General features: G+C 35.6%; 1 protein-coding gene across 2 annotated transcripts in view; it reads right to left on the bottom strand.

Moving 5' to 3' along the window:
• TTC13 (tetratricopeptide repeat domain 13) overlaps window positions 1–13,766 on the bottom strand; it is a 37,206-nt gene that overhangs the window by 9,190 nt on the left and 14,250 nt on the right. For both annotated transcript variants that reach the window (XM_042809197.1, XM_042809203.1), the window contains exons 11-17: window positions 11,810–11,984; window positions 11,243–11,399; window positions 10,059–10,189; window positions 9,607–9,739; window positions 7,091–7,183; window positions 2,499–2,582; window positions 1,232–1,316 (exon numbers count right to left, since the gene is read on the bottom strand). In XM_042809197.1, coding sequence (XP_042665131.1) covers window positions 1,232–1,316; window positions 2,499–2,582; window positions 7,091–7,183; window positions 9,607–9,739; window positions 10,059–10,189; window positions 11,243–11,399; window positions 11,810–11,984 — 858 coding nt within the window. The remainder of the gene's footprint in view (window positions 1–1,231; window positions 1,317–2,498; window positions 2,583–7,090; window positions 7,184–9,606; window positions 9,740–10,058; window positions 10,190–11,242; window positions 11,400–11,809; window positions 11,985–13,766) is intronic.

Below are 13,766 nucleotides of genomic sequence, written 5' to 3'. Positions count from 1 at the left end.
TAACTACATTATTTCATTCATTCTTTTCTTCTTACTCAATGGAAACCTGAAGTACTGAATCAGGCATGTTAAACCAGAGAAAATGTACAGGTTATGAAAACCAGGAAAAATACTTGCTGCCAGTACTTAGAAACATGTATTTCAAGCTAAGCCAAATAGAATCCACTATGTTGAGACAACATTTTCTTCATTGTTTTGGAGCAACCTGCACTTTTAACTCCACTAATAGCAATTTTCTTTTCTGGTCTGTGATTCTACAGTAGCCATAGAGGCATACTATGGGGCTGTGTTTGCATATTCATTTGTCAGTAATACCTATTAAAAACACCCCATAGAAAAATTCAGAGGTTGAGCCACACAGCTTCTGAAAGTTACCTATAGTGCACAAGGAAGTGGTATAGCAAGCAAAGTCAAAACCAGACAGTGCATTAGTAGTAGCAAGGTAAATGCATCATACAATAGCTGTTCTATGGTGATCAATCAGTTTTGCTTAGAGATAGCTTGGTATCTATGATCTATTAATGAAACCACAGTGCAGACATCCTGACAAGGAAGTTATGAGTTTGTCTCCATTTAGAATGACTATTCCTTCCCAAATTTTATTCTATTCTAAATGAAGTTTTATTCAGTGCTTACTTATTGGTCATGCTAGATTAATTTGGGGTAAAACCTCTGACTTAAACCTAGCTTAAGCCTTACTGTTTGAGATACGAGTATTTAATACATTTGGTATGTTCCATTGCACAGCCGTTACACAGGGACCACCAGTAGCAAGTAGAAAAACTACAGATTTCAACACTCCTTGTTCCAGAGCACAAAAATGCAAAGCACACTTCTAGGTTGATGATCAGTCAGCTAAAGGCACCCACTCCCCTCTGCCAGCCTTCACCAGGTGCTGACCTACACAAATGATGATAATACAAGAAGAGCTTGCATGTTCCTTATCCTTCAGACACATTTTCAATTTTTTTCTTCACACTGTATACTTCAAAGAATTATGTTCAGCATCTTGTTTTTCTGTAGTTACCGTAACTAGGCCAAGCCTTTCAAATACACACCACACATCTGTATTTACCAAAGGGAAGGTCATGCTCTATATATGTAGATTTGAAATAACTGGAGTTAGTGTTTCAAGTTGTTCATTTTAAGCTTTACACAACTGTTACACTCTGGTGAATTGGATAGACCCCAGAATAACCTGCATTATTTTGAAGTGTTTTCTTCAATTTACCTTCATTATTGGAAGAAGATCTTCTACTTTATGTACTTTTTCCAAAGCTTCTCGAACCTCCATTAGTCCTTTTGGATTATTAGCACTAGAGGAAGAAATAACTAAATATAGAATTGCAGTAGTTGAACTCTTTAACATTTTTGAAAATCCGCTTCTTTAATCTAATTAGCTAACCAATGAGTTATTGAAAACAATTTATGTTCTGAAAAGGAGTTCCTTCATACTTGGCCACATGCTCATTTATTAGTACCTTTTTTAAATAACAAAACAAAGCCTCTCCATCCCAGATCACCTCCATTTCTTTTTTTCCAGCTTCAGACTTTAATAACATACTTCAAATTTATCTTATTCATTTGCTGTTGGTCACTCTGAAGCGTGGAACGGGGTTTACTTGGTAGTGTGGGCTAAGGGGTTGTTCTAAGTGTTCTAAATCTGAAACAGTTTAAAGACTTTTCTGCGCTTTCATTTTCAATATTTACATAGCAAAATCAAACCGAACAATAGAACTCTATATTTAACAAAAATTACCAGGCCAAAGGAAAATTAGAGGACTTAAGAGTTTCTTAGTTATTAAATTTATCAGAACATTGTTGTCACAGATGAGCTATGGGTTATGAAAATATTTTACTCATTAAAAAGTGATCAAAGTTTGCAACAGATAATAACGATTTTAAAATCTTTAGTCACCTCTTCTGTTTGAGATTCTGCTCTGGAGCAGAAGGTTGTAAAGTCTACAACCCATTTGTGTAACAAGTAGTAAAGATTCCCTGTTCCTTCAAAACTACTTGCCAAACACCAGTTTCATATAAAATTACCATCCATCAGTTCCATAATCCCTTCTCCTCATTCACACAGGTGGGATTTATCACTCCATCGTTCAAGAAATTATTCTCTATAATTAGAGAAATTGTATTCTGTTCTACCTAGAGGGATCATGATATCTCAAAGAAACCATTTTTATACAGAATTGAGACCTACTCTGGCCAAAACAGCAGGAACAAATTCAACAGAATTTTTTAATAATAAACATACTGTAATGACAATAATTTTCCTATTAGTTTAAATAGCAAATAATAGGATTTGCATTTCCATTCAGAAATACAACAGTTACAGACAATAAGAAAACTAGAAGGCAGTAGAATTAAGAAAATATCTTTCAGACTTTCTGAAATTAATATTATGTAAATTTCAAGTCAGTATCACCAAGGGAGTGAAGCAGTAGGCATGGGGAGAGGGAAGATTATAAGTAAATAAATCAGTAAATTACCCATGATAAACAAGGATCCTATCTTTGATAAAATGAAGAATTTTCTCAAAGTACTCCAGGTACCGCATGTTAATCACCTGTCCCCTACAAAACAAAACAGTTTCAAGTCCTGTATTTCAGACCAGCATTTCAGGATAAGACACAAACATTATTCATTACAAGTTTGACTGAATTTTATCCACATATGCTTTTAGATCAAAGAAATGGACTAGAGGTGTCTCTGAAGTGGCAACTGTCCATCTCCAATTCTGAACGTAGATTCTAAGATGAACTTGCAAAAACTCACATATCATTGGAACTGTTCTCAGTTCCAATAAACTGTATTTCACAGGTATTTTCTTATTTTTTTGCCTATCCATTACCTATATGATAATTATCACTTCTTAAAAAGATATAATTCTCAGACTTTCAGGCTAGTAGAAATTGAAGAACTAAGACAGAACTATTAATGTGCATACTGACTTACTCTGAGAGCCAACAACTCCCCAGTTTACATATTTGTTAACACATGTGACCAATACACTCTGACAGTCCACATACAGTTCTCTTTATTCATCTGAACTTCTACATATTGAATTAATTCTGCTTTGATTCCTAACAGTTTGGAGTACTAACTACTGAAGGAAGATAACAAAATAAATTCACTTTCCCCCAAAGAACACTATGAAAAATATAAATAAAAACTAGGTAGAACCCTGCTAGGATACTAACCACTCTGAGAGGAAAAATTACATACCATTATTGCATTTGTAGGAGTCCTTCCTCTTCTCCCAGTCTACAAAACAAGATTTTATAAAGCAAATGTTATCGCTCTCTGAGGAAGCAAGACCACTGTCAATCACAGGAAGGTGAATCACAGGAAGGTGTATACACTTGGCTTTTATGCACTCTAGGCGATTTTGGCAGCTTAACTCCCTAATGTCTCACTCCACCATCTCACACTTCAGAGCAGGTCTACTCTCACTGCAATGGCAGAATCACTCTTTAAAAACTGAACAAAATTAGAATGCATACATATCTGCACAAAGTAAAGGGAAGCAGGAAGGGAAAGAAAAGAGGAAGGACAAAGATAAGTTTCTGTACATTATTTGCCCTTGTTGTACGTCCCATCATTTTCCATTTGTTTGTAAAATATCTGTACAACAGGCAGAAGCACATCAGAACAAGGAACTGGATTTTCCTTTAGTGACATCTTGGAAAATACGTACAAATCAGACCTGTCTGTAAAGCTATCTAGAAGAGTATTGGAGAAGACTTTTAGTGGGTGGTCAGACACTATTTTTGCGTATTCCTACTGTCGTCTTGTTTGATGAGCACTACCATCAAAGATTCAAAAGTAACAGTGTTCCAGAGAATGTTTTTATTGTTTTGTCAAAACACAGAGTGTATCACTAATGTTTAGCCGATCCCAAATTTTTGTTTTGCCCATGGAAATAGCTCAAGCTTCCAAAAACATTTTCTCTAATGTAAATCAAAGTTACCAAGTTTTGCTATTTGCCAGAAGAGAAATAAGTCATAGTCCGACTTAAGTATAGACCCACAAGTTAGTAGAGACAGCCAATACAGTTGAATCTCAAGACTACTCAGACCTAGAAGCCTATCAAGCGTAGTAAAGTACAAGACTTCTCTTACATACCTTCAGCAAAAGTTCTCCAAATCAAAACAAAACACCAAAATTGTTTTTTCTGACTCTCTTCAGTCACTTATGCCATTCTGAGAACGGATCTTGAATTCAATAGTCATTGAATGCTAGTGTCTCCATATCAAAACTCATCTGTCAGGAAAACCCTGGACTGCAAATGCAAAGAATTCTAAGAAAGTATTTATGCTAACAGGTGTCTAATCCAAGTATTTTTGCACACAGAAATTACTTGTGTACAGTTTATACCAAACAAGCTAGAAATAGCTTGAACTTAGCATGACCAGAGCTGTCATGAATATTAAAACAACAAAATCAAGTTCCACTTCTAAAACCCTCCAGTGGATAACTAGTTCAAAAAGATGATTCCTCCCTGCTTTCCACTATTTCCCTCCTGCAGAGCTACCCAGTCCTTGTTTTTGTCAAATAAATTGCACAGATGTATGGTGTAGTAACACTAAAAGTTTGTACAATACCACATGAAATCAGAGCAACTGAGGAAATTATAGTTATCAGTATGAACTGCATGGAACCAAACTCAGTACTTGCAGTCATATTTAATACATTCTTCCAAGAGAATGTATAATGTCCTTAGCCAGAATGCCAAAATATTATTGTTACTATCTATTATTTAAGCTACTGTCAGAAGAGTCCATAGTAAGTCAGGAAACTAAAAACCATTAACCATCTCTTTTCACATCTACAACTGGAACACAGAACAGAAAACTGATATTTTGTCCTTATCACTCTACTGCTATTGATGCATTTTTTATTTGACTGAATAGCTTATATCTCAGCATATTTAATAATCATGAAGAGATGCCATTTGTCAGACTAGATAATCTATTACACTTAGTTTTCAGATAGCTGTGATCTAAGAAGTCAGAACAATTTTCAAATCGTAAGCTTGATATAAAACAATAATCCTGAAAAACACCTGAAAGACCATAAAATGATCTCAGTTATCAACAAAAAAGTGACAGTTCTGTAGCCTATAATTACCTTCAATTAGCAGCCATTTTCCTGTTGAATAGGTCTGCATAATCTCCTTGTGTTACTTAATAGACTACTAAGTTTTTGTTTAGAAACTATAAAGGACTTAAGCATGTTTGACAATTTATTTTTTTTTTTTTTAAACAAACATACTACCACATGGATATATTCATTTCTTTTATCTGGCACCTGATGTGAAATCATCAGGACGGAATTCAAAAGCAGAAACAAACCACTACTATGAAAGTTAATCAACAAAAGCAGCTATTACTTGGGATTCAAAGTGATCAAAGAGGTACTGATTCCTAGAGTTAAAAAAGAGGTCATCAGCAACCAGTACTAAGTAGGACCAGCTTCTAAGGCTGCTTTAAATCTACTGTTCCTTGCAAAAAAGCCCCAAAAGAGTAACTTGCAGAGAATAATCAGTTTGCTAATAAAAAGTATGATAAAAAATGGCGATGAGGCCTCTAAAAGTCAAGGCTGATCCAAACACATGAGACTAAAGTTTGATTAGCTGTGTGCCTTCCACTCTAAGTACTTATAAAGCTTATTTCAAATTTCTGCAGCATCACCAAAATAACTGGAATTGTGAGTTTTGTTTTTCTCTCAGCAGAGAACACCAGCAATTAAAGTACTTTGACCAGTGAAAAAGAGAGTTGCTAACAGCCTGCAAAAGGGATGCACTTCTGCAGATTAAATGTTCAATATTATGTCAGCATAGTAATCAAGTCTTGTAACATGAATGCCTTTGTCTTCTGCAAGTTCAGACCACATAGGAATTAAGCTCTTCCTCTCCAATTTAAGAACAGATAGAAATGGATTAAGCATGGAAAGCATCCTTGTCTCAAAGAACAGCTTGCTGTCATTTCAGCTGGATTTCAGGTGTGTAAAAAGAGGAATGCAGCAACAGCAAAGATGGACAGTTTGGAACCCAAGTATAATATTTAATTTGAAGGAAGACAGAAGGCTGAGCATAACACAGTCCAAAAATCAGCACATTCTTAGAGCAAACACCAACTTTCACAGGGATTTAAAAACTACATTGTAACTACTCCCTAAAGCAAAGGGCAGCCTAGCAGAATGTTAGGAAGGATGGGGAGAAATGATCACTAGCTTCTGCTTGTGAACATCAGATTACCACTGTTTTTCTCTACAGAAAATTATTCTCAAAAAAGCTTTTTTCCCCGCCCTTTTCCAGATGCTTTCTCAAAAAGGAAGAAACAGATAAAAGCAGAACGACAGATCAAGGATTCAATACTTCCTACAGTAGGGGAGAAGAAAAGATGAAGTCTTGCTTATGTATTTACTTAAAAACACCCTCTGCTCCTGTGATTGACAGTGATGTTGCCACATTGAGTGTCTCACACTTCTACCACTTCCTGGGCGGTAGCGCTGTCTTGACTGCAATACTGAGTCTTGCAGCATGGGAGAAGATGGAACGTACAACAGTGGTTGAATCTTAAATTTTATCTTTGTTCGAAAGTGCACCTATCACCCTTGCCAGGTTACTTACTTTTGTCACCTTTGCTGTATCTGACATTCTCTGAGACTAAACAAGAACTGTTTTGTTCTACTATAAGTCAGGAACAATGGTAACAGAACTGCTTTGTTTCATAATCACTGCCACTGTCTTCAAGAAGCAGTGTTCGTAAGAATTAAAACTGTGATGAGCTCTACCTTAAATATAAACCTTAGATTATTTGGGAGTTAAAAACAGCATGTAAAAATATGCATCTTCCAGGTTGTACTTATCCCTCGAAATCCAGGAGAAAGAGGAATTGTCATGAGGGAAAATCAGGAGTGCGCACAAAAAACAAATGGTCCATTAGAAAATAAAAAGTACGTATTGATGCAAAACAGTAAGCACTTATGCATTGACTATTACAGCACACTGTTTCACAAACATGCAGTAAATTTTAGTTCCTTAGTGTGTGTGGGAAAATTTTGGAAAATCTCATACCTGATTAAATTAATGTGGTTATTGAAACCTCTGCTAAGGCTTCGTGCAGGCATTTGGTCCAACCAAAGCACAGGTTGGTCAGGGTCTGCTATCCTACAAAGACAAAAAACGTTATTATTGGCACGCATTTCACTCCACGTAATATTTCCAATGGAACTTTATTCTTACACAAAATAATTTTAGGCAAAAGCTAGAAATAGGCAGTCACAAATAAGTGAAACGTACCTAAGAATATTCCTAAGAATATTATTAAGCATTTCACGTAACTATGGCTCACACAAAATAAGGGCTTCAAACAAAGTTGCAGAGTATCTTAAGGTCTTTCACAGCTTTGCTTCAACCACAAAAATTCACTCCAAACCTTTTCCTCACTTTTTTAAAAAGGAAAAGCAGCATTTTCCTAACTGCACTCCTGATGCTTAAAGCATCATTCTGTTTTAACAGAATACTTTCTACTTATAGAGTGGTGGTTAGCATTCGTTTTCTCCTCTTTAAAATTCAGTAGGGTTCTTGCATTTGATGTCTTTCATTTAATAAAGAACAGTAGCCCAGATAGTGATGCTTTCCTATTGCTGTCCTGTTGATTTGCTTTTAACATGTTTTGGGTACATCTGTTTTTAAGGAGAGGCTATCGCTCTGATTGCTGCTCCTAATTGGCTTATTATATCTAGTAGATCTGCACAATTATTACTAACACTATAATATTACTGTATTTCTTCTTATCCTTCTTTGTTTCACCTACATACTTTAACTTGCTATTACTCAATAGGCTCTTTGCTACACAAATTGCCTTTTATTTTGCAGAAGAAAGAAGCGTAATAGGGACTCAACTTCACTAAGGCTTCTAGATGCATCTGTCACATAAACAAACAAAAATTAGTTACCCTACAGTAACTGGGATTCTTCAATCAAATGTGCCTATGATTACTCCATCTTTAGGGTGCTCTGGGCAAAAGAAAAGATCTCTCATTGCCAACAGAACCCACAAACAATAACACTTTCTTACTGACTAAGATGTATACAAGATTCCTCCTATGGCAAGTTTCACTTGTTCTAAGGAAGAATTTTTTGCATTCAAAACTGCTCTTCTCAAAGATTAAACACAATGTTATGAGTGATGTATTAATGCCAATACCAACGCCCACACAGAATGAAAAGTGAATGAATTAAAAAAAACTCCTGAAAGGAAGTTTGACTTTGCAGTATGCCAGTTTGTAGTGGACTAATACCAACTATTATGAGATATATTTTACAGGATTTTGGTTTTTAAGGAATTAAACCAATATAAATGCTGCATTTTCACTTCTTGGTCTAAAAAAAACCAAAAAAACAAAAAAAAAAAAACACCCAAGAAAAAAAAAAAAAAAAAACCAAAAACCAAACATATGCCTCAATTCATTCTTATTCTTAACTGCTAATGTTACTGCCAGAATAATGACAGAAAAATACGAACTCTGACTCAAGAAATGCACAAGCCACAAAAAAAATGGCAGATTGCAAACATATTCTTGATGGCTGTTACGTGCTTGGGTTGCAAAGTTATATTAATCACTGGGCTTAATCAGTGCAGATGCTTACCTATGGACCAGGAGCCCAAGCTGGTAACTTTCTCACTAAGGTAGCTGACATGGTGAGACCAATGTGATAATCATCACATGGCTATGTTACTACAGATTTTGTCTATTAACAACTGTGAAGAATCTGCTTTGAGTGTAACTTCAGATGAGAACATCCTATGTTTTTTATCCTCTCTCTAAAGAATTGGGCACTAGAAAGGTCCACTGATACCAGGCACATATAGTGGTATTGGCATGACATACACAAAGTATTAAAGCAGAATTTGGCTAAAAAATATCTCCTAAAACAGAAATCAGTAAATGATTATAGATGATATGAATAGCTTCCAAACAATTGGCAACAGATCTAATTGTAACAAAGTTATAACTAACAGCTCTATTAGTAGTAGCTCTGTGCCAAAAAACTCTGCACTATGTACTTCTTTAGAAACAGAAAAATTGGTTGAAAATGAGAGGAAAGATTCTTACGATGGATGTTTTATGCACCGGGAGAAGTGAAAGAAAAAGCAAGCTGGGAGACATGTTCAGAAAGTCCCAAACTCACATTTTTCAGACAAATCTGATGATATAAGTGTGTGGATCAAGAACTGATCCCATCCATGTTTGCAAGACATTTTTGTTTTAGTCTACTCTGTTTACATTACAAACTTCAAACGAAAAACCAAGCCAAGTAAACACCGCTCAAAGCCCAGAACGCCTCAGTCTAAGCTCTTCATTTAGATGATGTATTGTTACAAAATCCTTTAAGGAATGCATTGGATTTTTCAGACTGGATGAGGATATGCACAAAGACACATTCAAGTACATAGGCTAACATCCATCTGTCTCTAACAAGGAAAGAGTAATTGTTCTACCTGTTCTGACTTCAGCCCCTTGGTTAATTGAAGCATGCACCACTGTTAAACTTAAGGCTTGTTTTCTCTCTTCTTTTACCATTACCTTCGCCACTTCACAGCAATATCAAACATATCCCTCCACTGCATCAGTCTTGTTTTCCCATTCATCCGAACTTTTGAGTTTGCCCAAGTTCTCTGTACAGCTTGCATTACCTCTAAAGTAGCCAACCCCATTGCTGGGAGGTAGGAGGAAAGAAAGACAAACAACAACAGAAGTAGAAAATCAATTAGAACCAGACGCTTATTTTCATACAGACAATAAAACCAAAGCAGGGAAGTGATGTATTTACAGACAAAACTGTCAATATCAATCTGGATAGGGAGATCACAATTTCCAACCAAATTGCTGATACCATTATTTTCATTTTAAAACTGTTTAATTATTTCAAATGCATAGAGCTTAAGAAAAATGTATACAGATAGCAAAGACAGAGCATTAAATTGTAACTACACTAACTTTTTATTTTTCAAATGTATAAAGCTTTTCCAGTATACCTCTGTGTATTCTTTTATTTGGAAGAAATCCTGGTGTCTCGTACTGCATCATGGAACCCAGATGATCAGCTACACATATGAGTTCTTGCACATCAGTCCTATAGCTTTCAAAATTCTGAAACAATACATCTCTTACAGAAAGAAAAACATACATCAGACGTAACTTGGCAACACAAATCCTGGAAGTTATAAAACACAATTCGTTTGTATGGTAATAAATACAGTTTGTGTGGGAAATACTCAAAAGCTTTATAAAGAACACCCATTTCTCCTCATTGTCACCAAACATACACCGTATATGGCAGTTACACTCTGTATCTGAAATCAAATCCTGGTCCTACTGAACTTATTGTCAGAAGCTATTTTGCCTTCAGACCCTCTCATTATTAAGTGGTGCTGAGTTAACTAACAACACACCATCCTTCAGTGGATATATCCTGAAGAACCTCAAGACTAAATAAGGAAAGAATACATATAGAAACTGGAAGCCTTATTCTATCATTTCTCTCTTAATTCTGTAAAATACAAATTGTGTATATGGAACAGAACCACACAAAAGCCAAACGCAATTCAACGTTATACAAAGATAGAAGGAATACAGGAGAACATATCTAGAAATGCATTTATAGCAGGTGAAATTACTACCCTTTATTTAGATGCATGTTTCTAGCCTAGAAGGCTAGCCTAACACATCGTCTACTTTGTTGGCTGCAATCATGCTCCTTCTAAAATACTGGTTACCTAAGTTTTTCTAGAGAATATTTTTCCCAGTGAAACTCAGCTGTTCCTAAAAATTTACTTAATGCCTGGGAAATTACTCCCATAATAAAATAAAAGCACATAGGAAGAAACTGTAGTAAGGGTACTTATAATACCATATTGAGGATCTCAAACTTATATCTTAATGTTATTTGCAAAGAAAACAAAACAGATTTTTAAATAATTAAAATTATCATAAATAATTTTATATAAAGTAAAAACAATATTACTTGATTATGTGAAGATCAACTTGCAAAAACTATCTTAAGTTTCATTCTTTCTTTCTTATGAAATAAATCAACTCCAATCCCAGAGATTTTAAAAAGAACTTGCACACAGAAAAGGCAGGCCTAAGTGCCTCAAAATTAGAAGTCAAGATTTTAAGAAACATTGGAGGGGGGGTTAAAGAAATTAAAAATACTCACTTTATGTGTGGCTGTAACCCTGGCTGTTCTTCATAATTTTCTATAAGAAAAGGAAGATTTTTGGCCCAGTGGTCCTTGAAGTTTCCAGGGAGATCTATATCAATATTATACTCTGTAAGAGGGGTATCCAAGTGTGCGTGCAAGTATCTAGAATACTCTGGAGGAAAGAAATAAAATTAAAACAAATTTGTACGTCAGTTTACTTCTGTAGTTACATGAAGCCACGGGTTATATATCTGTCAGTTACCCAACATGATTTTAATAAGATGTTTTTAGATTATAAAATTTTGCTATTAACTGATTTCTAAAACAGAAATGCATCTACTTCAGGTATGTATTTACCAGTAGACAGAAAAATACATTTGACTTATGGTGCTGGCTTTTAACCATATGATCTACTGCTAAGCATGTACATTTTTGGCATAATTTGACATTTTGACATACTCTACAGCACTCATTAGAATACACAGTGGTTTCTTTAAAATGGCCATAACTGTAAGCATGTGTGCATTTTCAGAGGAATGAAGAAAAAAACAACGAAACTAACAAACAAAAATTTCAACTCACCTCGGAGATATTTCACTTTCAGATACTCTGGGCTAGCCTTCTGGCCTGGTAGTGGATCATTTAACATAACTTTAGTCTGAGCTTTAATGCCTTCATAAAACTGTCCCATTGCAACATGGCTGAGTCCTTTCATATACTGACATACTTCATTGTATGGTTCTAGCTGTAGACACCTCTAAGAGATTAAAGGAACAAAACATCCACAGATCAAGAAAGAATGAATGTCTTCAAATAAACTAACTTGTTCAGTAAGATCTTCACTAATAATCAATAGATCTTTTCATTAAGTTCCATATTACATCAAAATTCTCTTTCAAGAGATGCTGATCAAACTCTTAAGACAGAAAACTACTAGCTTCACTAAAGAAAACAAAAGAAATTGCCAATGTAAACATGCTTTCTATCTCACTTTCATTGTTATGAAGGTAGATCATGTTTGCACTAATGGTAATAGCATTGGTTTCATTAGATTCATTGAACTAGGAAAAAAAAACATTACTGATGATACTAATAATAGGGTATTTTTTAATAGTTCAACATTTTTGTCATGTCACTTCTTCAATCCCTACCTTCCCTAGTTCATGCATTACAGTGCTTCAATATGTTAGTTAAATAATTACTGTATGTTAAACATGGAGCAAGTTTATACTCAAACACTCAGTATTACTATGATTCTTTTTCCAACAGTTATATCTCTTTAGAAAAGCATATTTGCCTTAAAAGTTTAAACATCTTTTCAATTACACCAGTATCCACCAATTGCATTATCGAAGAGATACATGTAAAGGCTGACACAGCACACCTTGCACACAGCACTCCTTGCGATAAGCGCTGCCAACTGTGTTCCGAGCTGCACTAAAAAAGGGATGGCCAGCAGGGAGAGGAAGGCGATTGCCCCCTTCTATTCTGCTCTTGTGAGGCCCCATCTGCAGTACTGCATCTGGGCCTGGGGTCCCCAGTGCAGGAAGGAAGTGGAGCTCTTGGAGCAGGTCCAGAGGAGGGCCACTAAGATGATCAGAGGGCTGGAGCACCTCTCCTAAGAGGAAAGGTTGAAGGAACCGGGCTTGTTTAGCTTGGAGAAGAGAAAGGTCCAGGGAGACCTCATTGTGTCCTTTCAGTACTTGAAAGGAGTGCGTAAACAGGAGGGGAAATGGCTGTTTATGAGGATGGATAGTGATAGGACAAGAAGGAATAGTTTTAAACTGAGACAGGGGACGTTTAGGTTAGGAGGAAGTTTTTCCACCCAGACGGTGGTGACGCACTGGAACAGGTTGCCCAAGGAGGCTGTGGATGCCCCATCCTTGTACGCATTCCAGGCCAGGCTGGATGTGGCTCTGGGCAGCCTGGTCTGGTGGTTGGTGACCCTGCACACAGCAGGGTGGTTGAAACTAGATGATCATTGTGATCCTTTTCAACCCAGGCCATTCTATGATTCCTTCAGGAAGTGAAACACTCATGCGGACATCTCATTTCAGGTATTTTTTTTAGGATATGAACATATGATCAACATATATTTTATTATTTTGCCCGCAAAATGAGTCTGTTACTTAATGTGCACAGGAAGAAGCAAGATTTTGTTTTTTCTACAGAAACACACACTGTTGACTTTTTTTTCAAGCTACACAGATCACTGTATAGTGACAGTGGTTTCAAACAAAGGAAATAAGTAAAAATATATATATATATATATATATGTAAACACTGAAAATTTAAGCTTAAAATTAGAAAGAAGACTAAATACTTTCTTCCCTCAATTATAAAAAAAAATACTTTGAGTTGAAGCCTAATGTTAAGTATTATTAGCAAAAAAACCCAAACTTTTCAACTAGTGCTTGGTTTTCAGAAATTCATCCTGCAGTTGGATGAAGTATCTTTGTTTCAGCCAAATTTCATTTCCAGTTCTCAACTCTAAGGATTAAGTTTTTTTTTTTTTTTTTTTTTTTTTTTTTTTTTTTTT

The sequence above is a fragment of the Centrocercus urophasianus genome, unplaced genomic scaffold, assembly GCF_019232065.1.
Source record: "Centrocercus urophasianus isolate 14NV4802_14NV808 unplaced genomic scaffold, USGS_Curo_1.0 seq_10, whole genome shotgun sequence".
Taxonomy (NCBI): Eukaryota; Metazoa; Chordata; class Aves; order Galliformes; family Phasianidae; genus Centrocercus; species Centrocercus urophasianus.
The sequence above is the reverse complement of the archived record's forward strand: the minus strand, read 5'-3'. Positions and strand labels throughout refer to the sequence as shown.